We start from the raw sequence: 25,359 nt of genomic DNA on the forward strand, positions 1-25,359 counted from the left end.
TCAGAGTATTTGCTTGAGCTTTTTGAAGGTTCTGCAAATACACTTCCGCTGAGGGGTAACGATGGCAGCGATCATGTACTGGATCTCGCTGCTGGCGGCGGCTTCGACAGCCCTAGCTAAAGCCACCACTACAACCTCGTTCGAGCTCTGCAATACCCAATACGCGTCCACGTCTTGCAGCACGGTCAAGACAATTAACAGTCTCTCTACTGCCACAAGGTAGGCATACTAAGCTTTGCTCGGACGATTCGGAGTTTGAGCTTGAGCTTACTCTGCCTCCAGTGTTGCCGTCCTCACGACCACGTCAACCCCGACCGTTACCTCAACCGCCGCCGCGAAGACCATCACCTCGGTGGTGACCGATACTGTCTCCGCAACCACAATCCTCGACCAGAGCACAAGCACATTCTCCACCACCATCACATCAACCATAACCCTGACGGTCCAAGACATCGTCACGGACACTGAGACCGTCACCAGTGATACTACAGTAGAACCACCCTTGAAGTTATTAGAATATTTCTAACCAAACAATCAATAGATTACCTCAACACCCACAACCACCGTGCCCGCTCCGGCCGGATTCACCCCTGCTTCTGCCCTAAGCCAATCCTCCGCCACCATCCAAGGAGTCAAACAAACCGCCCTCGTCAAAGCCAACGACGCATCCACCCCCCAGGCGATCACCATCCACGCCGCCCAATCCACTGCAATCGTGGAAGCGGAACCCAGCTACGCCAGCGTCGTGACCTGCGTAGGCCTGGTCGAGATCCTCTCCACCAGCACTGTGAACAAACCCGCCACCCAGACACACACCGTAGTCGTGACCCCGTCCGCCAAAACGACTACATCAACCGCCCGCATCACCACAAGTAGACAGCCCAATTCTTCCCCTCCAAGTCCTGCAGAAAAATACTGACACAGAAAAGCAATAACCCTCGTCCCCGTCCCCGCCTCCACAACCCTAACGTTCACCACTAACTTCCTCAAATCCACCGCCATCGTAACCACCACCACCTCCACAGAGGTAACCCCACTCCCTCCCGCTCACTGTATATCCCCACACCTATACCTGCATACTAAGATAAACAGACAACAACAAACACAGCAACAGTCCAAGCCCCTGCCCAAACGCAATACGCCGCCTGCGGCCCCGACAACCAGATCAGCACCATCAACGGGCGCAGTATCACCGAAGTGGTAGTCACGGGGAATTACGAGACTACCTCAGCGTCGACGCCGTATAACTGCTGCGTCGCGTGCATCGACCACTCCACCCCGTGTGCCGGGTATCTGTCGGCGGAGGGGGCGGGGTGCTACCTTCTGCTGCCGGGGGGTGCCAACAATGCCACGTGTACTCCGTCGAATCGGGATACGGCGTCGGTGGATTTGGGGGACGGGGTTGGGGGGTTCACGGTGGGGAATTCGGGGTGTGGGTCGTTTGGGGTGCGGGAGATTGCTTAGCAGGTTGGGTGGTATGTGATGGGTTGGTGCGTTCGTTGGGGATGTGTGGTAGTCTGATATGGAGTGAAAATGCTACCTGTATAGAATACCAGAAGGGATACTGCTGACACAACGGGGCAGGTCGCTACATGCCATTCCTGGCCATGCATTACAACTCGCAGTGAGTCTTAAAAAGGTCCAAGATTTAACAAATGGTCCGTAAAACGTTGAATTGATTAGATAGGTCACCTATCTTTATTAGACAGTATCGTATGATTTTGAAGGTTACTCATATTAATTCATACTCTAAGGTGTCTATACACCACTTGAAAAGCTTCGTGAGTTGTATTCTGGATGGCCCGACAGGGTAGTACCTTTGTTGAATATACCAGTTCGCAGGCTCTCAGGCATCAACGCTCCAGGCTCTGAATGCTCATTCGGGGAGATCTGATTCCCAAACCACGCCGCAATTTCCGGAAAAATAAATCTCAATCATTAGCTTGTCTCATAGAGAGCGCGAGACCAGATGGAGGGTAACACATACCGAGTCGAATATCCCTCTATGCTTCACCATCAACACGGCGAACCACCCGGGAATCCCAACCAACCCTCTTGCAACCTTTCCGAATAGTCCGCAAACACGTCCTTACGCTCTCCAAAAGCCGCGTGAAACACATCCAGTAGACTCCTCCGACCTCCAGTCACGCGGCGGATGTCCGGATCTGCGCCCGCGGCGACCAGAAGCTTGATGATCTCGATATGACCCCCCAAGGCCACGCTATACACGAGCTCACTGCCCTGATATTATTATTATTTATTATCATTATCTGGTCAGATTATTAATATCTAAATCTAATAATTCTAATATTCAATAGAAAAAAGTATTCATTTATATTTTATCTAACCAAAGATTTAAGTCTTATTAAATTTTTTTTAAATTACTGAGTTTATTAAAAATAACCGGAATTTTCTTATTAAAAAAACTTATATTTTCGTATTCGACGGCTTTTTGATAAGTATAATAATTTTTTGAAGTAAACTGGGTTTTATTCTAAAGAGCTCAGTCTGTTATTCTATCATAAGATATTTATTATAAACAGACTTAGTTAATAAAAATAAGTCAGGGGTGGAGGTGACGTAATATAATAAAAAGCTTAAACTTAGAACTTCTTCTCATCGGCCGGTCGGATAGAGCTGGGCACAAGGCAGCATAATATGTCATACTACAGTCAGAAACAGTTGTTGGGAGAGGTGTTGTGACCTTGTAATAGCTGGAAGCACAGGAAGTTTTTGATTCTTGTAATAAGATTCCATATTTCTTAGTCAATCTACTCCAGAAAAGGGAAAAATGTAGACGGTAAATAACCGCCTCTGCATTTGCATGACAGGATGGGGAAAACCTAGCACAAGCCGTGATGAGGGAGAAACCCGCCCCGAGGCTTTCGTAATTCCCACGCCTTCCTTGCAGACCATACTCAGCTAACATTTCAGATAATCAACAGACGACACCGCGAATATCTTTTGGAGGGGTAATTCGGTTGACGGGGAATGGATATAGGTGAAATCACCCACATAATTTCTACCCCTGATACACGTCAGGAGTTATATATTTGGACATGAAGGGCCACCTTTTACGAGATCATACTTACGTGTATACAATACAGTCATTGTCAGAATTCACTTGATAGGTATCACTGTATTATGTTAGATTCTATATCGAAACTTCTCGGAAACATAGACGCAACTCACGATCCTAAGAAGATTAAATACACCGCCTGGGGCCCGACTGGTTTCGATCCCTTTGCAAAGCATAGGTCTTGTTACCGAACAATGGCATATAGATGGGGCAAGAGGTCTGAGGTACTAGACTTGAGTAGTACCTCGACCCAATACGTTGATATTGAAGGTCCACCGCCTAGAGATACAACAGGAAAACCATTGGTTTAATATATCTCACTGCTTATCCCAGGCAGCCTCAAAGAAAATGATACCTTTTGGATCGATCTGAATAAGGGTGTACGAGCACTTTATTTTCCGGCTCGCTTCAAATACAGCGATGATTGCCAGAAGATGCGGCGTATGCCGAAATCAGTTTTGTGGAAGGAAATCAGCCACAACTGATCGATGCCCATGAGCTCATGGACCAGTACACTTTTTTCAAACAGTTGTTTGGCTGAGAAATCGGTCTTTCAGAAAGGGCTAGAAGACAGAGCAGACCACTGCACCTGAGAAGCAGTATCATGTGGGTGCATACAGTATCGACTCCACTTTGATTGTGAATATTCCTTAGTTCGTTGACACGTGCTATCCTGTTGCAACGGACCCTACTGCTGCGCCACACGACGCGCTGTACCTTGCTAAAACAGCCGATAACAAAGCATCCCACTACAAAGCCAAGGGCTGGAACAATTCCCCCTCCGAGGGTCTGATATGGTGGGACCTATCGAAAGACAATTATATGAAGAGCTACGCGGCTCAACTCTCTAGAGCTTAGAAAGATGGGTCGCCGATTATTTGCTCTTGGGAGATGAGACGTCGCAATGTTGCGCTTCAGTGGCTTGTCTTCGCGCCATGGCTCTAGTCACATCGGTCTGTTGCAGGGACTTCGTCGTTAATTATGCTACGACGCTCGGGATTTCCAGATGCCTCCTCCCGAGATGTAGTAGTCAACGATGGGGTCTCCCAGTCGACACTAGCAAGTAACGTTTTCGTGTCTGCGTCTGGTAGGGTCTCTCGGAGAAATGAGCTCCTATTATTCGGCATGGGAGTTGTTGGAGAAGTGGTGGGATCTGGGCTACTGAAGTCTTGGTTCTTAGCAGTCTCCGACTTGTGCTCTAATAGAACCAGTGAGCTACAGTCTTGTATTAAGTGCGGATCGATCGGTAGAATCCCAGGGCTTGTAATAGTAGTCTAGGGCCCAGGTTCATCGCTTGTGCAGATCGTAGAGAGGTCAGACGCCTCTAAAGTGGTCGGAATTGAGTCGGATTGAGGTGACGGTGAGCGGGTTGAGCAATCAATACCATGTGCGTTAGATACTAGCTCGTTTTCACACAGGTCGTCACCAGGTCTTCCGTTGCGACCGGCGGATGTGGTAGTAATATTGGACTCTGGAGAAGCCCACTGGATAGCCCGAAGCTTTCCCGCTTCGCCGGGACCAAGTCTTTCCCGTTTCTTAGTCCTTTCCACTCCCGAGATCTCTTCCCCTAGGTAGTACTAGTCAACAACACTGACCCATGAGTGGCTGGCGGTGAGCAGTCCGGTCCAGTCCTTGTGTGTGGTTCCTTTGTCCTTGGTGTTGAATGGCGTAACTAGGACACTTCCGGTCATTCATTCATGTCCACGGTTTGAACCGGCAGAAACAAGAAGCATTTGCCCACCGCAACGTCTACCGCGTCCAAATCAGGGTTGTGGGCTCTAATAGTACTGTAGGTATGTACTGTGTCTTCAGTACCTAGTAGATGAACATGCAGAGTCGGCATCTAGAATTTGCGAAATACCATCATTCGCTTGGCTGATTCAGACCGCATGATCGAGATATAGAGCTTTGAAGGTTTGGGTTTAGGGTTGATGTGCTTGCGCCGGGGAGTAGGTCTTTTCCACTGTTCGTTTTCTTTCTTATGGGGGATTATCTTGTTTGAGGGTACGTTTGCGCGCGTTGAGGTGCTGGGTGCTAATTATGGATGCCAGTTCATTCCTCCGAGTTGGCGGCGGGGCTGATCAACACCCGCAAGCCTGAGGAGGAGCCCTTCCAGGAACAGCGATTCATCCCGGCGCGACGGTTCGGTGGGGATGAGGAGATGGCTGGTGCCATACTGTATCTGGCCAGACGTGCGGGTAGTTACTCCAATGGATCGAATCTAGTGGCGGATGTGGAGAGGTCATCGGTGGTGCAGGCGACTTATCAGACTTGTGCAGTGCAGATGAGTTGGGGATACGGTGGGCTAGGGCTATAGATGTGGAGGAGTTTTCGTTTTGACTTGCAATAGTGATTGTTCCTCCAAGGATCTCTTACTGTCAGTTTGCTTTCACTACCATCTATTTCCACTTTGTCCTAACCATAAGCTATGGGTACAACTGCTCCAGGCGCTTTAAAGTGTCTCTTGCCGCAGCCTTCCATTCCGTCTCTCGGAAATCATACGGCCAGCCATACTGCTCCTGTAGGACCTTTTTAAATCATCGGGTACTGCACAGATCCGGATTAGCAAAAAGGCTCTCTCGAGGAATAGAGAAGGGATACGCACCACTTTCCCACAATGCTCATCATAGAAGCAGCCACAGCTCTCTTGACCACCCGGGATGATCTCCAGAGACCTGAGCTTGTTCACATAATCCGCCAAAAACGTTGGTGCATGGTGGGAAGGGAGGCTTCGGAAAAGGGAATTGCCCTGCTCATCTTCTAGCTCGAGTTCTTCCCAATCTGGTGCTCGGATAGTATCTAAATTGGTGAGCAGGTACTCATGCTCTGAGATGCGGTTGTTTGAAAGCAAGCATCGGACCGAGGAAGCTAACGATGAAACATACTTTCTTCTGTATTAAGAATAAGGTGAATCCCTTCATCATCCGCGCCCGCGAGAGCGATCTCGTGCGGGAGAAGGAAATCGGTTCGCGGGTCGTCGAAGATCCAGCGACCCGGATCGCGACCGTCTCGAATTTGACGGTCTTCGATATATGCGAATGCCGTGGACCACGGCTTGAAGGGAAGATCGGCCGCGATATTGGAAGAGACCGGATATGGAAGACGTCGCATCAAGGAGATCACCTTCGGACTGAGACTGAGCTCTTCGCACATAGCTTCATTGATGGAATGGCCTTCTGGTGGGGGCCAGACAAGTTCCTCCTCGCCATGGGCGCGGTTGTTCATGTAGCCAAGCTGGACGAAGATACGGTAGATATCGCCGACCAGGGTAACAATTGTGTCCTCGTTGTATGGAAGTCGTGCAATCGGGTATTCCTCCTCGACTACCTTCTCTTGGCCCGGCTGCCCCGGGAGGCTTGGGAAAGAAGACATCTCGGGAGGGACTGGTCTGGGAAGGCTGGTGATCTCTGTCCTCGAGGCTGTAGGGTGATGACGGCGGCTCCAGAGGAATGAGATGAGGGTTATGATGAAGACAGAGACGAATATTTGCATGCAAGTGCCAACTGAGGCAGCACAGACTATTGAACAGAAGCGCATTGGAACTGACGTCAGTAGGTATCGACCGTGGAAGGAGCAATTTGCTCGACGGGTTTTCAGAAAATCGGGATTCTTGGAAGTGTCAGAAGACGCGGAAAGAGGGTCTTCCGGTTCTGCTCAGGGGCACAGAGGGATTTTTGCACTTATTTAGCGTATATCTTGGTGTAATTAGATTGAGGATTGTAGGGTAGAGAACATGAATTAGTGCCGGAAGGTCCGGTCCGTGTGAGAGGGACCGTGTGTGAGGGGGTCAGTCGATTGGCTTCATGTAATCACAGTACCGCTAAGTAACTTATTAGTTATTCGGTTCCCCTCATTGAACTGATACAAGACAGTACAGTTACAGTATTGTATAGTAAAATCTCGCAAGTAGATAATTTCCTCCACATTTCCCATCTAAACAGCAACACAGTAGTAGTAGTCCGGCCAGAGACCACTACAGTCCGATCCTACATCCGGGTTCCATTCAATAAACTCAGCCTGTGTGATTCCATGATCCACCGCAATCGCCCAGCATCCATCCCCGGACTGCGCCTTATAGAAACTGGTACAACCGGTGACCATGCCCGTTTGAGTTGGTGTTGGGGTGGTAACCTCACCGGTCGTCGTCGTTGTCGTCGTCGTGGCGGTAGCTGTTATGCTACTGCTAATGTTAGCAAGGGGAATTCCCGCTACACAGTAGCTATAGCCCGGCCATAGATTACTGCAAGAAGAATCGATGTATGTGTTCAGAGCGATGAATTCGGCCTGAGTGAGCCCGTACTTGGACTCGATACTGTCGCAGCCGTCGCCGGCCTGCGCTTCGTAATATTGGTAGCACTCGGAGGTGGTGCCGGTGACGGTCGCGCTCGGAGGAGTGACAAAACTTGCGGTGGTGGAAATGGTAGCTGTTGGTGTCGTCGTTGTGACATAGGTTCCATTAACAGGCGCAACACTGGGAGAGGGGCACATTGATGAGTAAGTTCTCCCAAAGAAGATGAGGATTTAGTGCTTTGGGGGATGGGAAGAAGGAAGTCCACCTACCAATAATCATCACCTGCTAGCAGATTGCCGCAAGTGGCATTAATCGAAGGGTTTAATACTGTTCGCTGGAATGAGTGTCTAGTCTTCAGATCTTGGAGGTCTCCAACATACACTTGAATTGGTCTAGTGTTAGACTGTATGCTTCGCAGATTAAAGCACAGTCATCACCACTTGTGACCGTATAGTATAGGCCGCATTCAGCAGTGGTACCAGAAGGAACAGGACTTGTCGGGGTTGCTGCTGTGGTATATATCGTTTGCACCGAAGCAGTAGCGGAGGGCACAACATAAGCACCACCAGGAGGACTATGATGGGAGTTAGCTATAATATTCAACGAAAGATATCTCGGACTCACCCAGAGCACACCGTATCTCCGTTCGCCATAATGCTCAGTCCAATGTATGGGTTCCAGGTCAGAAACTGCGTAAGAGTAAAATTCGCATACCGCGCAACCCACTCAGCAACAGTAATGATGTTGTTGTCAATTTCAACTGTACTAATTGGGCAAGACAAGGGCGCGCATATTGTGCGGTTGATCAGTGTCATGCAGTTCAAATCATTGTTGAGGTTCATCAGTCCGGCCGAAGGTACTTGGAAGTACACGGTGGCTTCTTGACATGTCATGTTCATGGATCCGGTGATGTTCAATGTCTGAGGACAGACATCGGTGACTGGGCCAGGATCGGTGTCCAATATGATATCACTGGTATATGTCAGCTAGGAATTCGCACGTTTGTACTTCATATTTCAGACGTACGCAGTTTCATAGGCAGAGTAATCATTGGCAGGGCTTATGGTCATGTTGCTCCACCCACAGTTCGCCTGCATATTAGTCCAAATCTGTGCAGTGAGGTTACTGTTGATAATGTCAGTCGAGGTCGCAAATGGCAAAGAATGATGACCATACTCCCAGACATCTCCCCAAGGGGACTCCAACCCGTATCTAAATTTCTGCCTGTAGATCATTTAGTCGCAAGACCGCAAAGATGAAGGATCGAGAAGACCTACAAAAAACAAGAAGAGCATTGAATTTCCAATGGATATTCATCATATTCCAAGGGCTCATACCAACCGTAGTTGTCGTCATCAATAGGATCAGGTCTGGTAACGTAGTAGTCCAGGGCTTCCATCTTCCCTAGCCCAGCCATACTGCTCGCGTTCTCGAATGTAAAGTCGAAGGGGCTGAGACACGTGCCATCTACGTCCACCACGTATTCCCAGTAACCCTCTGAAGCATCATAATAGCACTTGTTTGTGTAAGTAGGCCAGCTGGCTTCATCCAGGAGCATCATCGCAGTGATATTCCAACTAATCCGCCATGACATTCGTTAGTTTGCCTGTGCGCGAAAATGCGCCACTCAAAGCTTACCTGGCTTCCACGTCCAGGCAAAACTCGTTTGTGCTCTCATCGGCCAAGCAGATGAGATCGTATTTGTATTCAAAATGACTCATGAAGTATGGAAAGGTCCAATCTTGGTTATCCACAATGAAGGTGTCTTTGCAATTGGTGTCTACAGCTGTGGCTAATGCTGCCAAAGATGACTTGCATTCGCTTGTACACAAGTCGTTCATCCACGAGGAGTTCCAATCTACTAATATCAATAAAAGGGAAAGGTTTTCAGATTAATGCGCTTGAAACACTGACTGACGGACTGAATAGGGTATGTCACATATTGGATAACATTCTCTGGGCAGTCGATGGTGGTATTGGACGCAGCGTCGCAGGCATCGGTGATATTAGACGAGAAAAGCTGTTTTTGCGCGCCGTTATATAGCGTCGTGGCCAAGGACAGCTGCCCGAAGCCAATTAGGGCGAAACATGACAAGAGTGAGTTCATTGCTGCAAGCTATGCGAGATGTACGAGAAGAAAAACGAGATGGGGAGACACTTCAAGTACTAAAAACCCAAGGTTGCTTCATCACTTGTGTCTGTTTTATAAGCTGTATTAACAGTATTATTAGTCTTTTTCGGCCGTTACGCAATCGACGGGAGCCAACAAGTAAATTACCTACTCAATCCGAAGATACACCAAGTCAACCCGATAGTAATCACGTTGAGTGGGTTGAGATTGCAGGAGCGAGGCTAAGTGAATGTCATAGTGATCTCGTCAATCAGATGCCCAGGACGTCGTTTTGACCCACTCGAAGCAAACTTACCAAATCAGCCATGTAAGCACTAGCCATGAACCAGGGTCTTTTAGGGTCTTCTCTGCACTAAACTACAATGGTCAACAAACGACGATATTAAGCGATAAAAGCCTTACCATATTTAGACATGCCGATTCCAATTTTAGCAGGAAAGCCGACAAGCCCTAAACTAGTAACCAAACCAAAGGACGGACAGGATCAAAGACCCGGTGGCGTGAGCTTGAAAGCCAACGATTGAGTATGACTCCTAGGTATCATTCAATCTTATGATCTCAGTTCTGATCTATTCATTACTTACCCCCTGTTCTGATACTGTGGAAGCGAGATGAGCAAGCGGCCCGATTGGAATATCTCTGTCCGTCTGATGAGCAGCTATTGACGGACCCTGGACTAGGCTCGGTGGAATGTAAGAATTGGGAAAGTGGTAATAAACCAATGCCAGATTGAAGAGCAAGGTAATGGCGTAGATAGAAGAAGAGATATAATCTTGACTGGCCTTGCAAGCCATGTGCATCTCTATGCCTTTCCGAAGCAACAGGATGCGTCTTTTATTGCTCTTCGTTAGCCTTCTGGGGCTCAGTCAACTGGGCATTGCCAACAATCCCAGTGGAAGCTGCTCGTCCACCGAAGACTGTACTTCGGGATGTTGTAGCACCAGTGGGTTCTGTGGATTCGGACCTACCTTCTGTGGCGAGGGGAACTGTACCAGTTCCTGCGATGCAAAGGCGGAATGTGGTCGTGAGTGAACAGCTTATCAGAACTAATTTCTCGTATGTGCTGTATTGACCTGGCATAGCGTACGCCGATACCAATGGCTATGATTGTCCCTTGCAGGTGTGCTGCTCGCAGTATGGCTTCTGCGGAACAACAGATGAGTTCTGTGGAGCAGGGTACATTACAGGATGCAATGAGGTGGATGAACCGTGAGTCGGACCTATAACCATCTGTGTTCTTCTTTCATCGAACTGAACTAGATTCTTATGCATTCAATTCTCTCCTGGCAGGTCTTGCTCCGGCTCCAGTAGCGATACGCGAATAATTGGATACTACTCAAGCTCGGCTTACACGCGCACGTGCAACTCCTGGAGCCCGGAGAACATCGACCCGGGACTTTGGACACATCTTATCTATGCATTTGCGCTCATTGGCTCCGACTATCAAATTGCGCAGGGGAATTCGTTCGACACCGAACTATATCCCAGATTCACCGGGCTTAAGCAGTCCCGTGCGGGTCTGAGCACCCTGATCTCGGTGGGGGGTTGGGATGCCGGCGGAACGATATTTTCGGATATGGTCAGCACCTCGGTGACAAGATCAACCTTTATTGATTCGGTTATTTCTTTCATGGCGAGCTACGGCTTTGATGGGATTGATCTAGACTGGGAATATCCAGCCGCATCGGATAGAGGTGGTCTTGCCGCTGACACAGAAAATTATGTCGCTCTTGTCAAAGAGCTGAAGGCAGCTTGCGGGAATAGATATACGGTTACGGTCACCTTGCCCTCCTCATATTGTTTGTTATCTGTTACCTACATGCTCGTTCTCACTTCTGACTTTGCACCATAGGGTATCTTCAAGGTTTTGACGTGTCGGGAATGGAACCCTATGTTGACTGGTTTCACTTGATATCCATGGCACGTGGGATGGCAATAGTCCTTATACAAAGTCTGTCGTGCAGCCACACACAAATCTGACCGGTGTGTATCGTCCTTCTCATACCGTAGAATACTTCGATGCTGACTCTAGGGACGTTAGAGATAAAGGATGGGCTCGATCTACTCTGGCGCAATAAAATCGATCCTCAGAAGGTAGTGCTCGGAGAAGCATTCTACGGCCGGTCTTTCACCCTGTCTGATACAACCTGCACCGCCCCTGGATGTCCATTCAGTAGTGGTGGTGATCCTGGGGAATGCACAGCCACATCCGGCATTCTATCAGATGCGGAGATTCAGGGGGTGATTTCCGAGCATGGCCTCACGCCAACCTTTAATGAAGCAGCCGGGATCAAGTACATTGTCTGGAATGAAAACCAATGGTAAATCAAGGGACATAACACTTTCTGATCAAAACCGAGCGCTGAGCCACTTGATTTACAGGGTATCATATGACGATTCGGAGACGCTTGACCTTAAGAGGACATTTGCGAACGAGAAATGCCTAGGCGGACGCATGGTCTGGTCAGTCGACATGGACGACACAAGCAAGCATCAGTGAATTTGAATGCAGCTGGACTAGAGCTGATAGGGGACGACGTTTCTGCAAACCCTGCTTTTGCAGTCAGAAAGCTGTCGGCAACGAGCTCCCAGAATGCTGTCAACCTGATTTCCTACTGGACTGACTGTGCTGCTGAGCCTCAGTGTAACGCAGGATTTACGCTGTGGACAACGGGCCATGGAAAGGTGTACGATGCCGACAAAGGTGTCTATACTGGCGATGGGTGTCACGGTGGAGGGAAAGGATTCAATCGCGGCCTTTGCGTGGAATCCGATGTTCAGGCAGTCAATTGCCAGTGGTACGGAAAGGCTAAAGGCTGTTCCCAAACGTGCCCTGCAGGTACCATTCTACTCGCCCAGAATACACACATTAGTGGCGCAAGCACTGGCTGTAAAACCGGGCACTTCTCCAGCTACTGCTGTGAAGAGATTTACACCAATTCCCTCGCGGTTTGTCCACAGACCAATGTCAACAATGCCCTTACAGGCGGACTGGGCGTTGTTCGTAAAGATGCAACGTCTGTCCGACTCCTGAAAGATGCCCCCGATCTGAGCACATTCCAAGAATGTTTTTGGGCCATAGTGGGCTTTCTTTCTCTAGTCGCCGCGGGGAATTACCTCGTGAACAACATTCCCGGTCACTGGAACGCTAACGGGCAGTTTCAACCCCAGCACAACCGGATTTATCCAGCATCAGTGACATCCCAAGCATGCACCACGACTACCACATCTCACACCACCATAACCACCCTCACCTCGAGCCCGAAAACCGTCACTTGTGATGGCAACAGATACCCTCAGGCATGCGCACACTACAGCTCGGTGATCGACTTACACCAGTATTCCACGCTGATTTGCCCCGTCAATAAGTTGGTCAGTCGCACAGCCACATCCACCTGGAACGAGCAGCATGTAAATGCATGGCGGTCATGGGTCCCTAATCTCCCCGCCCGCTACAACTGGAACCACTGTGATCGCCACGAATATCCGCCCTTTGCGTATGTGGAAAGAACCGGATCACCATACACTCAATGGATCCGCCTCCTGCCCTCAAGCGAGAATCGCGGCGTCGGAAAGCTTTGAAATGGGGGCTGTGCGCAGTCCCGCAAGACGACCACCACCCAGGGCGGGCCGATCACCAGCAGCACGTGCACCGAGATTGTCTCAACAATATACACTCTGAACGGGCTGGTCATGGAGTTCACCAATGTGCAGGGCTATTCCATGAGCGACAATCCCTGCCTGCCGGTAGTTATCACCGACGATCCAGGATTTGCTCTATTCACCAACGACCCTTGGTACGTGGCGGTCCAGCAGCAGCATAATTCGGCCGCCTACGCATTACCGCCAGTGGCTGCGCTGACCCAGGGAAAGACTGCGCCTCGAATCGGACGCAATATCGCAAAACGGGAGAGCTCTGACTTCTGGGTAGTGGATGAAGGTAACTCGTCTCGTCAAGCGACCCCGGAAGAAGTGTTTGAAGACATGGGTCTCATCAGATGCGAGTCCACGGACTGTGAGAAGGAGCTGAAGGAGATGGGACTGCTTCGCGATCATGGCCATGATCGTGATGCAAGTGATACAACCTCCAGCGCCCCGGTCGTGCTTACAACTCCGCTGGAAGCGACACCAGGCTCGCGAACCGACTCTAGGAAGGTGGTAGTTCCCTCACAACCGATCGAGACGGGCAGAGGGGCTCGGAACCACCTCGAGCGACATAGAAGAAGCGGGACCTCCCATCACCATTGAACTTGCTTACCCGCGAGCAAGCCCAACCTGGTACCTGGAATCGTGATGAACAGTTTGATTCTGAGGTAAACCTCGTATGGCGGCCTGCAAATGTATCTGATGGCTGCAATATCGGTTATGACTACAGTACATCGAATTGGGAACTAATTTTGCCTGTTGCATATATAGTTTCTCTTCATCTGGTTTTTCTCTCTCGTTGGTTACTGTTACCTCTAGCTTTTGAATAGTTACTATCGATACTTTTTCGCTTTGACCTGTTCTGTTCCACGCGTATAAACATGCATGCTGTCTCCTACATGCATACAAAACCCAAAATAAATAGTACAGTGACATATATGATGAAGTCTACATATAGAGAGAGGCACTTCACACTTCATTTGTACATCAGAAACAAATCACCCAACTTTACGGCTGTAATCGTCCGCCCTGCTCGACACCGAGGCTCGTGCGGAGCTTGATAGCTTGCGAAAATGGTGTGACGGTCAAATGATTCGGTCTCACTCCAGTCACCCGCAAGCAGGACTGATCTAGTGAACAGCATGGCTGTGACTTAAGTCAGCTTTCTGGAGCGGAAACGTTGTGCTTGTACATTAACTCGATCTCAGAGATTGTCACCCTGAGCCTGCTCTAGCCGCTCCCAAACTCTAACGCCCTCGGCGCGAAGGCTTACTTTAACTTCGCAGTTTTGCAGCCAGTATCAAGAAGACTGCAGGCAGAAACGCGAATAAGCTGCAATCATCACCATTACCCTCTCTTTTTCTGGTTTTGTCTGTTCACGTTTAGGCAATGTCGGCAAGGCTAATGAGCATGCTCTACTCTAGTAAGTGCTATGCTTCGCTGACGGGTGGTTGCCTCTGATTTCCAATTAATGTAAGGGCATTCCGCTTATCTGGAACTCATGGAATCCGAGTATCTATAGCGTCTGCATGTAAGCCAATGATTATATGTGCACTGTGTTTCGATGTTCGCTGACGTTCGCTCTTGGCATTCAGTGCTTGGGCCGCCGCCAAGCGCGAGCTCCGGGCCGTCACCGTGTGTGCACTGTGTGATTGGCAAGCATAGATAGCTCAGTGTGCCAAGATATGCATTAGGTTAGCTATCACGCGAATGATCAGGTGGTTAAGGCTACGGGGAGTGGCCGAACCCTTAGCACCGCATTGCTATAGCGCCGGGGTCTTGGCACACAGGCGTGATGTGGTTTCGCCATGACGGTGGCTGGGAACGTTGAAACTTCACGCAACGCCATGACTTACTGTCATCGCTGCACGAGTGAGTGCTCTGATGAATGGCGATGGATTCCAGGCACAGCGTTGAACTGATATGCCTGCCCGACCCGGGGCCGGCACACGAAGACGAGCCTCTCCTTTCACCAACCTCAGCGGCGAGATACCCCGCTATTTTGACGCCAGGGATCTCCATCACAAATGAGGACGAGAGTGAAGCGGAGAACAGAAAGAGTGATTCCAGCGACGATGAGGCCCAAAACACGCTAGATACCACGTATCCCAGATACGCCAGCAAAAGGCTGCTCGGGCAGTATATCCCCGAAATCAACGAGCACCATGTGCGATCCACTACGCGCAAGAGCGCCGCATCCAAGCAGTCAACCATGCTGCGCAACCAGTTCATCACCGCGGCCGTCATCTGTCTGGCGAATGTGGTGACACTGATCTGCTTTTGGGTTTTCTTCCCCCCGGATGAACGAGGCATCGGGACCATCCGCATGGGTGACTGCGCGGAGATGACGAGCATCAATAGCGCCGCCCACGTGGCTCTCAACGTGCTGTCATCGCTTTTCCTTGGGGCGGGGAGCTACTGTATGCAGATTCTGGTTGCCCCGTCTCGGCGGGAGATGGACTGGGCACATGCTCGTGGGGTATCGCTCGACATCGGGGTTCAGAGTGTTCGCAATTTGCGCTGGATCAAGGCTGGGAGATTATTCCAGTGGTTAGGGCTTGGGGTGTTGTCGATTTGTTTGCATCTATTGTGGGTTCTTACGGCTGCTGTTCTTATGATAGGGTGAATGCTGATAACCAGCGTCTGCGCTGTTCTAGCTGGAACTCGCTCACCTTCACGTCTACCCCAGTCGTGAGCTATGCAACAGCCACAGTGACGATTGACTTTCAGACGGTAGGGCGGGATTGGGCCTTGGATCCCATCCCGCCGACACTATCCGGCAAGAACTGGTCTGCGGTGCACGACCTCTACACCGAGATGGCCAACTTCACCCGTCTTGACAAACAAGAGTGCATCGATGCGTACATCGACGGTCTTACGACCAAAGGACCCTTGGTAGTCGTCGCAGCCAACATCACCGCGGCGCAGAACTACAACCACACCCTGCTCGACGGCTGGGTTACCGGATGGGATGTCTGGAGCCATGCCCCCTGGTGGATCTGCGGGGCGTACAACCTTCCAGATTACAACCGCCTGTGCACACGCGAGTGGGCCAGTACTTTTATCGATGACTGGGCGGTTGTTGCGTGGGCTCACCAGGAAAAAGGCCAGCCGGGATGGCCATTCTGGGTCAAGGTCGATTATTGCCTTGTCGGTGCGGAGAGCGATATCACCCAGAGGTGCGGGCTGCACTATGGAACGCAGATCTTTGCGGTTGTGAGTGCGTGCACACTACTTCAATGCGGCTTTATCTTGAGGGCGTGGTGGTCTTACCGCACAAAATCCGCTCGGCGCCCCACAGAGAAGACTATGGTTCTAATGGGCGATGCGGTTGCAGAATACCTGGAGTATCCCGGGGATATGTCAAATTCGCAAGTGGTCCGAGTATATCCGCAGGTGTGGCGCCCTCAGAAGAGTGTATCATGGTTCAATACCATCCATCGCAAGGTTTGGGCAATATCCTTCACTTTGTGAGTTTCCCTCCCGCACCCAGAGGCCGAACCGGTGTACAGTGCAGTGCTAACCGATAATCAACAGATTCATGCTAGGTATAGCCGCTCCATTAGCCATACTGGTCGACTCGGTAGTCTTCTGGAAAGGCCGGGGCCTGGATATGAGCCTCCCATCCATCGTGCAACTCGGCTTCGGCCTCAACCCAGGCTTCCTCGGCATGAACAGCGAAACCAGCAACTACAGCCTGATGGAGTGCGTCTTCCTGACCAACATCATTCAGCTCCTCGGTCAGCTTCCTCTATCTCTTCTACAACAACATCCTGACGCACCAGCTCGTCGCCGACCAGTGGGTGCGCTTCCTCCGGCCGGACGGGAAGAAGGCGCTGCGCGTGTCAACCTCGCGGGGCATGCAGCGCTCGTCCTATCTGCTTTCCCTGCCCCTCACCTACTCACTCACCCTGACCATCGCCATGATCCTGCTACACTGGCTCGTCTCACAGAGTCTCTTCGTGGTGCAGACCATCGGCTTCGACACGAACGGCGAGAAGGTCAACTTCCCGCACTTCTCCGGTTCGGCAGTCGGGTACGCCCTTTCGCCCATTGTCCTGGCAACCCTCTGCGGGGTCGTGATGGTAGCGGGCGTGCTGGTGCATTCCCTGGTGCGACGCCATCATGATGTACCAGCGGGGTTCCCTGCCTGGGGCGCGAGCAGTGCTCACATCGAAGCGCTGTGCTCTGGACGGCCCGCGGATGACGTTGATGCCCATCTCTTTCCCGTGAGCCTCGGGGTCGTCGTGTCGGGTCCCCAGGACCAACCCTATCTGACCTTCTCGACGGATACCGGGCTGCGCCCGCCGGAGCGGAACGAGATGCTTATGCTCCCTGCACGGATGGCAAGACAAAAGGTTTCAAAGGGAAGGGAGTCGCGGTCGCGTCGGATGTGGGGTTCCTTGAAGACTGACGCGGAGGCTGGGGTTTTAGGGTTGCGAAGATAAAGTGGGTCTGTGACCGGGATGAGGTGAGCTAAAGGATACAAGGCCCAACAAACAAAGCTTTTATAGATGGTAACATTATTAGGCATTGGAAAATAACAAACAAGAAGACAAAAACATACAACAGAAGGGATTCGCTGGTGGTCACCCACCCAACTACTAACCTCCCGGCGTGTGGCTTAAGTACGGCTGAGCGGACGGGAAGCCCTGTTTTCCACACCCTGTGGTCGTATGTACTAGCACTATGTAAAACAACACCTAGATACCAAGTATGGTACAGATATTCCTAGAGGTGAGCGGCCAAGCGGGAGCATCCCATCGTAGACACAGTCGGTTGTGCTGAAGAACGTGATTTGAGTGCCTCTAATTGCTGACCTTAGATGTGAAGACAGGCTCATGTCTATTTTAAACTGGCCCAGCAGCATAAATTTTCGGAAATGGCATGTCTGATATATATAATAAGATACATCCATAGATGCATGAAGAGGTTTGTAGAGCCCTACCACATCACCTCGAAAGAAGATAGTCGCCCGTGCGAAAGAACAAGGAACAGAAAAATAGACAGAGACTTGAGCAGCTATCTGGAAACAAAAGCGAGCCTGCCCGGAACAGGAGGATTCAACAGTGGGTATCTATGAGCGGCGGGCCAAACGTCAACGTCATCTCGAGGTATAGAGTCACCGGCGCCGGAGGTCCCAGCTTTCTCGCAAAGAGCAATTCTCTCGACTCCCTCATCATCTATCCGATGACGCTAGGATAATTCTTGTACACCGTCTGAAGATCCAGGGAAGAGAATGTAATGTTTGGACTGGTACATGGAAAATTTCCCAAAAGAGTATATGTCGCGCTTCCCAGCTTCGATGAAGCGTCCGAGGGGTTACCACGATCGTTGTGATTACCACACTCCGTAAGCAATAGCTATCAAGAATCACTGCTTTGTTTACCTATTGTCGTAGGCTTCTCAATTCTACTCTCTGTTAGGCCACTGACTACTACACTCAAGGCGAAGTATCGAAAGACAAGACTTTCCCATGCAGCCTGCTAAATATATCCTCGTCTTAAAACGGATGCAGTAGTTCACCGCCGGGCAAGGGAAACTATTTATATGCAATTTAGGACCAGTGGTTTGCTGTAACCTGTTACTGTCTTGCCATTCTGTTGGTCACGAGATAGCATAGACCTTAAGATATTTGAAGGATGTTCTAACTTTCTTCCATGTCTACAGTTGAACCATGCATCTACACCTTTCTGTTACGGTTTGTTCGAACATGAGTACCCGCTATGACTTATGACGTGCCTATAGATACTTAAGCAGCTAGATTGAGACCCAGCCGTGATTGGGCGGCGCCAGCCCGGTTAAGGCTTCCGTGAAGGTTGTGAGTATATGGGAAATATAGGGCGAATGCCAATTTTGAATTGGAGAAAGCTCGTCTTCCACTCCTACACAGGCCCACTGGGAGGTATGTACCAGATACTTTAGGTGCCGAAAGCGAGATGAATGGGGGGATATGCAGCACAAGCCGTTTCGGCACATCCATCCGCATGACGATGAAGATTCGGCCATCGGCCCGAACAAGGCAAGTCCTTGAAATTTGATACAAGCTTAGTTTCTGCTAAGCCTCTTAGCGGAATGAAAAAGAATCGCCGATGAATATCCGACCGGGAGCCGAACCTGATCCGGAAGGGATTGGCTGCAGCCTGGAGCCTGAAGCATCATCCGGATAAATACTTTCTCGGTCACCAGTGGCGAGTGAGCCCTAAGATCCACCGGCTTACACTTTCTTGAATTTAGGGTTTCGCTGCAAATGGAACCCTAAACCCTCCAAACTCTGATCTTATTGTTGAATGCTGAAGTTAAACGAGTCAGTTGACATTATGACTGGCCGCAGAAACACTGAATATGCCCTGGGGGCCACTATGCCAGTCAACTTGCATAGCCAAGAAGGTAACTAGAGCTGGCCACAGGACGACGGCCTGGAAAAGAATTTAAGCTTAATTGTCTAGGCTAGTCTTCATCGTGAGACACCTGACGAAGCTTAATTAACCACCTGGGTCAAACAGTGGGTCGTTATGGGTCTTTACCACCTTATCTGAAGTTCCAGACCAGTTCTGGACGCGCGTTCCTACTACCGAGGTAGCTTGGCAGTGGCTGACCGCTGATCTACCATCTAATCTCCTAATTCCACCTACACGTGTGTCTCCGAGTAGTACTCCAACTACCAGTACAGTACACTCCTATAAGAAAGGCTCCATTCCTCCATTTCACGGTGACTTGATCATCCAACCATTCCTTCGCTCACTCTCTTCATTCTTTCACTCTTTCCCTCATTTTTTTCCCCCTCATTCTCAAGGCTTCCCACCATGCGTCAATACTCGCGTGCCGCCGCGGCCGCCGTTGCTCTGGCAGCAACTGCCCGCGCCACCAACTCCTCGTCGCTTGCCACTCTCTGCACCGTCGCTCATGTCCAGTCGGCCCTGCCTGCGAACGGCACCCTTCTCGGCATCGACATGATCCCCTCCTCCGTCACGGCCAAGACTGCCACCAGCTCCGGCTACGAATACTGCGACGTCTCCGTTTCCTATGTCCACACCGGCAGCAGCGATGAGGTCGTCCTTAACTACGGCTTCCCCAGCCCCGAAATCTTTGCCAACCGCTTCTACGTGGCTGGTGGCTTCGGCTACTCCCTCGGCACCAGCGTCACTGGTGGGCTGGAGTATGGAGCTGTGGGTGCTGCCACCGATGCTGGCTACGGCGCCCTCACCGGTACCACCGTCGACGAAGTCAACATCCTCGGCAACGGCACCATCAACTGGGACCCGATCTTCATGTTTGCCTACAAGGGCTTGGGTGACATGACTACAATCGGAAAGCCTTTGACTCGGGCGTTCTACAACCTAGACGATGAGGCCAAGGTGTACACCTACTTCGAGGGGTGCTCGGATGGCGGCAGACAAGGTGAGTCTTACCGATGCAACTGAACGCTGGCACATACTGATCCTCTCGTTTTCTCCCAGGTATGAGCCAGGTCCAGCGCTACGGAGACCTGTACGACGGCGCCGTCATCGGAGCCCCGGCCTTCCGTTACGGCCAGCAGCAGGTGAACCACCTTTTCTCCGCTGTCGTCGAGCAGACGCTCGACTACTTCCCCCCTCCCTGTGAGCTGGAGAAGATTGTGAACGCGACCATCAGCGCCTGCGATCCTCTCGATGGACGCACGGATGGAGTCATCTCCCGCTCCGATCTGTGCCAGTTGGAGTTCAACCTGACCTCCGTGATCGGCGAGTCCTACTACTGCGCCGCGACCACCAGTACCTCTCTCGGTTTCAACTTTGGTAAGCGTAACGACGGCACCCAGACGACTACTACTCCGGCGCAGCGCGGTAATGTGACCGCGGAAGGTGTGGCCGTCGCGCAGGCCATCTACGACGGACTGTTCAACTCCCAGGGCGAGCGGGCTTACCTCTCCTACCGTATTGGTGCCGAGTTCACCGATGCCGAAACCGAGTACGATAACTCCACCAAGTCCTGGGGTTTGGACATTCCCTCCACCGGCGGAGAATTCGTCGGTCGCTTCATTGAGCTGCTTGACGTCGATAACCTTGATAACCTGAACAACGTCACCTACGATACCCTGGTTTCGTGGATGAACGAGGCGATGGTTCTCTACATGGATACTCTGCAGACCACCCTGCCCGATCTCACCAACTTCCAGTCCTCCGGCGGCAAGATCATCCACTACCACGGCGAATCCGACCCCAGTGTCCCCACCGCGTCGTCCGTCCACTACTGGCAGTCGGTGATGAAGATTATGTACCCCAGCCTGGGTTCCTCCAAGGCGATCGAGCAGATGAAGGAGTGGTACCAGCTGTACTTGGTGCCCGGTGCTGCCCACTGCGCCCGCAACAGCTTGCAGCCCAACGGCCCCTTCCCCGAGGACAACATGGCCACCATGATCAAGTGGGTTGAGAGCGGTGTCCAGCCTACCGGTCTCAACGCTACGGTCGATGCGGGTGCGTACGACGGAGAGGTGCAGCAGCTGTGCCAGTTCCCCAAGCGGCCCGTCTGGAAGAAGGATGCGTGGAAGTGCGAGAGCGATGACGAGGGAGCCGATACTTTCTACTACACTTTCCCTGCCTTCAAGCTGCCTGTCTACTAGACACACCATCTCAATCGCGTATAGCCCCGTCTAACCATTGGGGTTTAGGGGGGTTTTCCACTAATTTCACTGTTGAGCGTTACTTGGCCACTTTCCTTGGCGAGCATATCCGTTTCGATGGGATTTCACTTCTTTGATGTTATTGTGCATCCATTTTGTCCTATACTAGACATAGATAATATTATTGAATGAGTGGTGCTCCACTTTTCAACATGTGGATCCTGGCCTCGTCACCCCTTCCGGCAGACCGAACCTCACCCTCGGACCCAATCATCGAAACAGGAAAGTATTTCCGAGATAATACGGTTTCCGGGTCGAGCTTCTGAAACCAAGCCCTTCTTGTCTCAATGTCTCAAACAAGTATTGACACCCCCTCCGCAATGCACTCTCAGCTTCTCTGATGTGTGTCTAATTCATTCAGCGTTTCCAATCACCTAACCAGCCCTTCAACGCACCACCCTGCTGGGTCTTGCAATGACCAAAGAAGTCAAGGCCACAGAAAAAGCGCAATCCGTCGCTGAAGCCAAGCCCCCTCCCCACCCCCCAGCTCCAGAACTTCCATACTGTGCGGTACATACCGACCGAGAACAGAACTACCCAGATACCTACCTTTCCCTCTGGTGGGAGCAAGGGCCTAACTTGTTGCTCGAAGATCCTCTTTTCTTTCCCTACCATGAGCACCGAAGAGACCAGCGTCTTTCTTCTTTCTTTCTGTGACGATGCTTCCAACTATTCGTAGAGCTCAGACTACCGGTATAGATCTTGATTAGTATTCCGACGAGGTCTGAGTCCGTTCCCGGGTCTCCACACCAGTGCACCATTGCGGGGAGCCCGCGTATAATCAACTGTATTATAGCCATTGACCCCGCTATCAATCTGCTGATATTGCTACAGTTGAATGATAGTATCTTGGTTTAACAGGACAAATCTTACAATTATACTTAGGGGAAAGCCCTCAGCACACAACCGTCATTTGTTGCAAAAGCCCAAGCCAAAGTTGTTACAACCAGGATGTCTTATCAGGACGTGCTTTTCTTCATATTTTCAGCAAAGACTTGTTTCTTCTCTCCACATTGTATATAGTATAGGGTGCACTAAAGATGGTAGTTATCCACAACTACCCGAAAACTGTGGCATATTTCCAGAAAGACCCAAATTAGCCCCTTATTGCCTCCACAGCGTCCAGTGAAGTCCAGTCCCGACAGGAACCTGAAGCAATCTACAGCCCCCACCGCGCCAACCTCGTCTGCCCTTCATCCGTAAACAACAGCAACCCATTCACATACCCCATTGCCCAAATCATCGGATACCGCCATTGGAACCACATTGGGTGGTCAGTGGCCCCGAACCACCCAAAATGCCGGTCCAGATTGTAGCACAGATAGTTGCAGCTGCTGAGCACCAGCAACGAGAGGATCCCCGTGAAGTGCGCCGCCCTCTCGCCGTAGTGGTGGTCGACGATGAACAAATTGATCAGCCCGCCCATGGCGCCGCCCATGCCCAGCGGGCAGAAGACGAGCGTCCACAGGACCTTGTAGTAGAGGTCGCGGGTGCCGGTCATGATGAAGACGCCGACCGCGAGGAAGATGGTCTCTGCGGCGAGGGAGCTGAGGTAGAAGAGGAGGAAGGGGCGCAGGTAGATCGCGCGGCGCTTGCGGGCGGTGGGGAGGTCTGCCTCGGCGGTTATGATGGGGTGGTATTGGTAGGTGGTGCTTAGAGCCATTGTTCTGCTCTATTGTTTGTGTGGTTTGGGGTCGAATGTGAAAGTCCGGTGGATAGATGGGTGCTTGCCTGACGAAGTATTTAAGGGGAATGGCCGAGATTGAGAGAATATATAGTGAATCCCGGGTCTTGACTCGGGGATGGGTCTTCTTGCTCGGCACACTCCCCCCAATCTCCCTATTGTTCGCGTACCTCGGTGTGATTACTGATTAGATCAAATGCCGAGGAATTGAGAGTTGGGGCGAATGACATTATTGTAGGCAGACACAGCATTAGAGTTAGTGTCGACACAGTGCAGAGAACGTATTGTCGAACGCTTACGCCCTCTTTTTTACGACACTCTACTGATCCTTCCGTTCGGCTAATGTACGCGTACTTTATGCTTAACTGATTCTTCATCCCTAGGTACCAGATAAATACTGCTACCACAACTATAATCTCTCAGACGCTTCCCTGCCCTTAAGATTTCTCGCCGCATCAACCACCAAAGCCACCTGCGTACTCGTCGCCACCAGCTCCCCCTGTCCATTGTGGATAACCACCTCCAGGTCCGCCCGGCTTCCACGGAGCATCCGCGTCACGACGTGCGAATGCAACCACTCGACCCCCTCTGCCGGAAGCCGGGTCTTCAAATCCACATTCAAGGTGACGGAGGGATACCAGAACGGCCCGGCCTTAGCTTCTGCGGAAATCGCACCGACCTGCTTTAGCCTCTGTATCTCCATCGCACCCAACCGGTTCAATGCAGGAGGGAACATATCCGCCAAGTACAGCACGGCTTCATTCGACCACCGCGCGGGGTGCCCTCCCGGCGTGAAGCACGCCCATTGCTCTACAACCCCCTTCACCTGATCCTTCAGTGTCTTGGCTGACGCAAGGGTAGATACTGGGAAGAAGAGCTCCGCATGTCCTGCTGCAAATAGACCGGGTGGAGGGGACTGGTTGCGCACCCATGCACCGTCGCCTCCTTTCTCCGCTAAGGCACGAAAGTCGACCACGGGCGGAGAGAGAGTAGCCTGCCACGGGCCTGTCACGGCCGGACCCACTTCGTACGCTGGTGGACTCACGGTGATGTACCCGACCACTTTCACCTCGAGCTCACGCTCATGGTCCTTCTTGTCCTGCACCGCAGGTGTGGTTGCTGCCGACGGACCGGGGTTGTTGCGGGGTTGCGATAGGGATACGTGGATCGTGCTTATTCTAGTCCCGATCTTGACTTCCTGGACGGTCAAGACAGCGGGACCAGCGAGTGTCCGTCGCAGGAACGACAGTTGCAGACCGACTGGTTCCGGGGAGGGCAGTTTGGGTGTCTTGGTTGTCTTCGGCTCGGACTCGCTTTGTTTGCGAGCGAAATGAACAGCCGCGGTTCGATAGAAGATGCTCATGGTGTAGCCACCATGTGGTACTGGTGCAATTTCCAGCAGTTCTGGTTAGCCTCTGCAGACTCTGGATATTGCAGGTGAGGGGTAGAGAATCCTTGTCCTCTTACCTTTCCCGATACACCATGCCGGGTCAAGACACGCGGCGTAGGTACTCGGACCGATCGGGGTCACGATGATCGCTTTTTCAAAGAGTGAGGAGTGCGCGGGTTCTACCATTGTTCTCGATTAAGGATAACAAAGGCCGAATTGCAGTAAACGGCACAGTGCAAAGATGTCAATGATCCCAAAGATTCGTTGTCAGAGGAAATAATGCAGCAGTTTTGTTATTCCGAAGCCAGGAGAGGCACCTCACTAAATCAAACAACTGCCGGTCACGTCATCTTGTCAGCACAAGTGCAAGCATTTCAACCTCGGCAGTTTCCCTGTAGATTATTGACGCGTTATCAGCACCAGATAATGTGAGGGTTAGGGTTCTAATCTCGATGTGATGTATACTCAGGGTACGGT

The 25,359-nt window shown here is 51.2% G+C and overlaps 10 protein-coding genes across 10 annotated transcripts; 6 read left to right on the top strand and 4 right to left on the bottom strand.

Moving 5' to 3' along the window:
* Nucleotides 1-61: 61 nt before the first annotated feature.
* ASPACDRAFT_48364 (uncharacterized protein) lies at nucleotides 62-1,464 on the top strand (the record flags this gene model as incomplete). The annotated part of the gene is made up of 5 exons (XM_020202113.1): nucleotides 62-219; nucleotides 283-490; nucleotides 542-872; nucleotides 930-1,027; nucleotides 1,093-1,464. The coding sequence occupies 5 exons, from the start codon at nucleotides 62-64 to the stop codon at nucleotides 1,462-1,464; spliced, it is 1,167 nt and encodes a 388-aa protein (XP_020051255.1).
* A 2,519-nt stretch (nucleotides 1,465-3,983) lies between these two features.
* Nucleotides 3,984-5,396, top strand: ASPACDRAFT_48365 (uncharacterized protein; the record flags this gene model as incomplete). Its single annotated transcript, XM_020202114.1, has 2 exons — nucleotides 3,984-4,032; nucleotides 5,131-5,396. 2 exons carry the CDS (start codon nucleotides 3,984-3,986, stop codon nucleotides 5,394-5,396), a joined length of 315 nt encoding a protein of 104 aa, XP_020051256.1.
* A 109-nt stretch (nucleotides 5,397-5,505) lies between these two features.
* ASPACDRAFT_1860599 (uncharacterized protein) lies at nucleotides 5,506-6,580 on the bottom strand (the record flags this gene model as incomplete). Its single annotated transcript, XM_020197755.1, has 3 exons — nucleotides 5,965-6,580; nucleotides 5,685-5,878; nucleotides 5,506-5,607 (listed from the first exon to the last, which is right to left on the bottom strand). The coding sequence occupies exons 1-3, from the start codon at nucleotides 6,569-6,571 to the stop codon at nucleotides 5,506-5,508; spliced, it is 903 nt and encodes a 300-aa protein (XP_020051257.1). The 5' UTR covers nucleotides 6,572-6,580.
* Nucleotides 6,581-7,012: 432 nt separating this feature from the next.
* ASPACDRAFT_64844 (LysM peptidoglycan-binding domain-containing protein) lies at nucleotides 7,013-9,477 on the bottom strand (the record flags this gene model as incomplete). Its single annotated transcript, XM_020204042.1, has 8 exons — nucleotides 7,013-7,550; nucleotides 7,640-7,697; nucleotides 7,751-7,944; nucleotides 7,995-8,342; nucleotides 8,397-8,594; nucleotides 8,708-8,947; nucleotides 9,009-9,228; nucleotides 9,285-9,477. 8 exons carry the CDS (start codon nucleotides 9,475-9,477, stop codon nucleotides 7,013-7,015), a joined length of 1,989 nt encoding a protein of 662 aa, XP_020051258.1.
* An 828-nt stretch (nucleotides 9,478-10,305) lies between these two features.
* On the top strand, nucleotides 10,306-12,001 carry ASPACDRAFT_55530 (putative class V chitinase; the record flags this gene model as incomplete). The annotated part of the gene is made up of 6 exons (XM_020203009.1): nucleotides 10,306-10,525; nucleotides 10,584-10,677; nucleotides 10,792-11,300; nucleotides 11,354-11,425; nucleotides 11,543-11,822; nucleotides 11,884-12,001. The coding sequence occupies 6 exons, from the start codon at nucleotides 10,306-10,308 to the stop codon at nucleotides 11,999-12,001; spliced, it is 1,293 nt and encodes a 430-aa protein (XP_020051259.1).
* On the top strand, nucleotides 11,941-13,749 carry ASPACDRAFT_48368 (uncharacterized protein; the record flags this gene model as incomplete). The annotated part of the gene is made up of 2 exons (XM_020202115.1): nucleotides 11,941-13,068; nucleotides 13,126-13,749. 2 exons carry the CDS (start codon nucleotides 11,941-11,943, stop codon nucleotides 13,747-13,749), a joined length of 1,752 nt encoding a protein of 583 aa, XP_020051260.1.
* A 1,231-nt stretch (nucleotides 13,750-14,980) lies between these two features.
* ASPACDRAFT_1860602 (uncharacterized protein) lies at nucleotides 14,981-17,683 on the top strand. The gene is made up of 4 exons (XM_020197756.1): nucleotides 14,981-15,735; nucleotides 15,804-16,616; nucleotides 16,684-16,851; nucleotides 16,880-17,683. The coding sequence occupies exons 1-4, from the start codon at nucleotides 15,035-15,037 to the stop codon at nucleotides 17,592-17,594; spliced, it is 2,397 nt and encodes a 798-aa protein (XP_020051261.1). The 5' UTR covers nucleotides 14,981-15,034; the 3' UTR covers nucleotides 17,595-17,683.
* Nucleotides 17,684-19,881: 2,198 nt separating this feature from the next.
* ASPACDRAFT_1877145 (uncharacterized protein) lies at nucleotides 19,882-21,994 on the top strand. Its single transcript, XM_020198093.1, has 2 exons — nucleotides 19,882-20,547; nucleotides 20,607-21,994. Exons 1-2 carry the CDS (start codon nucleotides 19,953-19,955, stop codon nucleotides 21,746-21,748), a joined length of 1,737 nt encoding a protein of 578 aa, XP_020051262.1. The 5' UTR covers nucleotides 19,882-19,952; the 3' UTR covers nucleotides 21,749-21,994.
* Nucleotides 21,995-22,967: 973 nt separating this feature from the next.
* Nucleotides 22,968-23,471, bottom strand: ASPACDRAFT_64847 (uncharacterized protein; the record flags this gene model as incomplete). Its single annotated transcript, XM_020204043.1, has 1 exon — nucleotides 22,968-23,471. The coding sequence occupies one exon, from the start codon at nucleotides 23,469-23,471 to the stop codon at nucleotides 22,968-22,970; it is 504 nt and encodes a 167-aa protein (XP_020051263.1).
* Nucleotides 23,472-23,901: 430 nt separating this feature from the next.
* Nucleotides 23,902-25,068, bottom strand: ASPACDRAFT_48372 (thioesterase family protein; the record flags this gene model as incomplete). Its single annotated transcript, XM_020202116.1, has 2 exons — nucleotides 23,902-24,875; nucleotides 24,960-25,068. 2 exons carry the CDS (start codon nucleotides 25,066-25,068, stop codon nucleotides 23,902-23,904), a joined length of 1,083 nt encoding a protein of 360 aa, XP_020051264.1.
* Between the last annotated feature and the right edge of the window lie 291 nt (nucleotides 25,069-25,359).

Source organism: Aspergillus aculeatus, assembly GCF_001890905.1.
Source record: "Aspergillus aculeatus ATCC 16872 unplaced genomic scaffold ASPACscaffold_23, whole genome shotgun sequence".
NCBI classification, from domain to species: domain Eukaryota; kingdom Fungi; phylum Ascomycota; class Eurotiomycetes; order Eurotiales; family Aspergillaceae; genus Aspergillus; species Aspergillus aculeatus.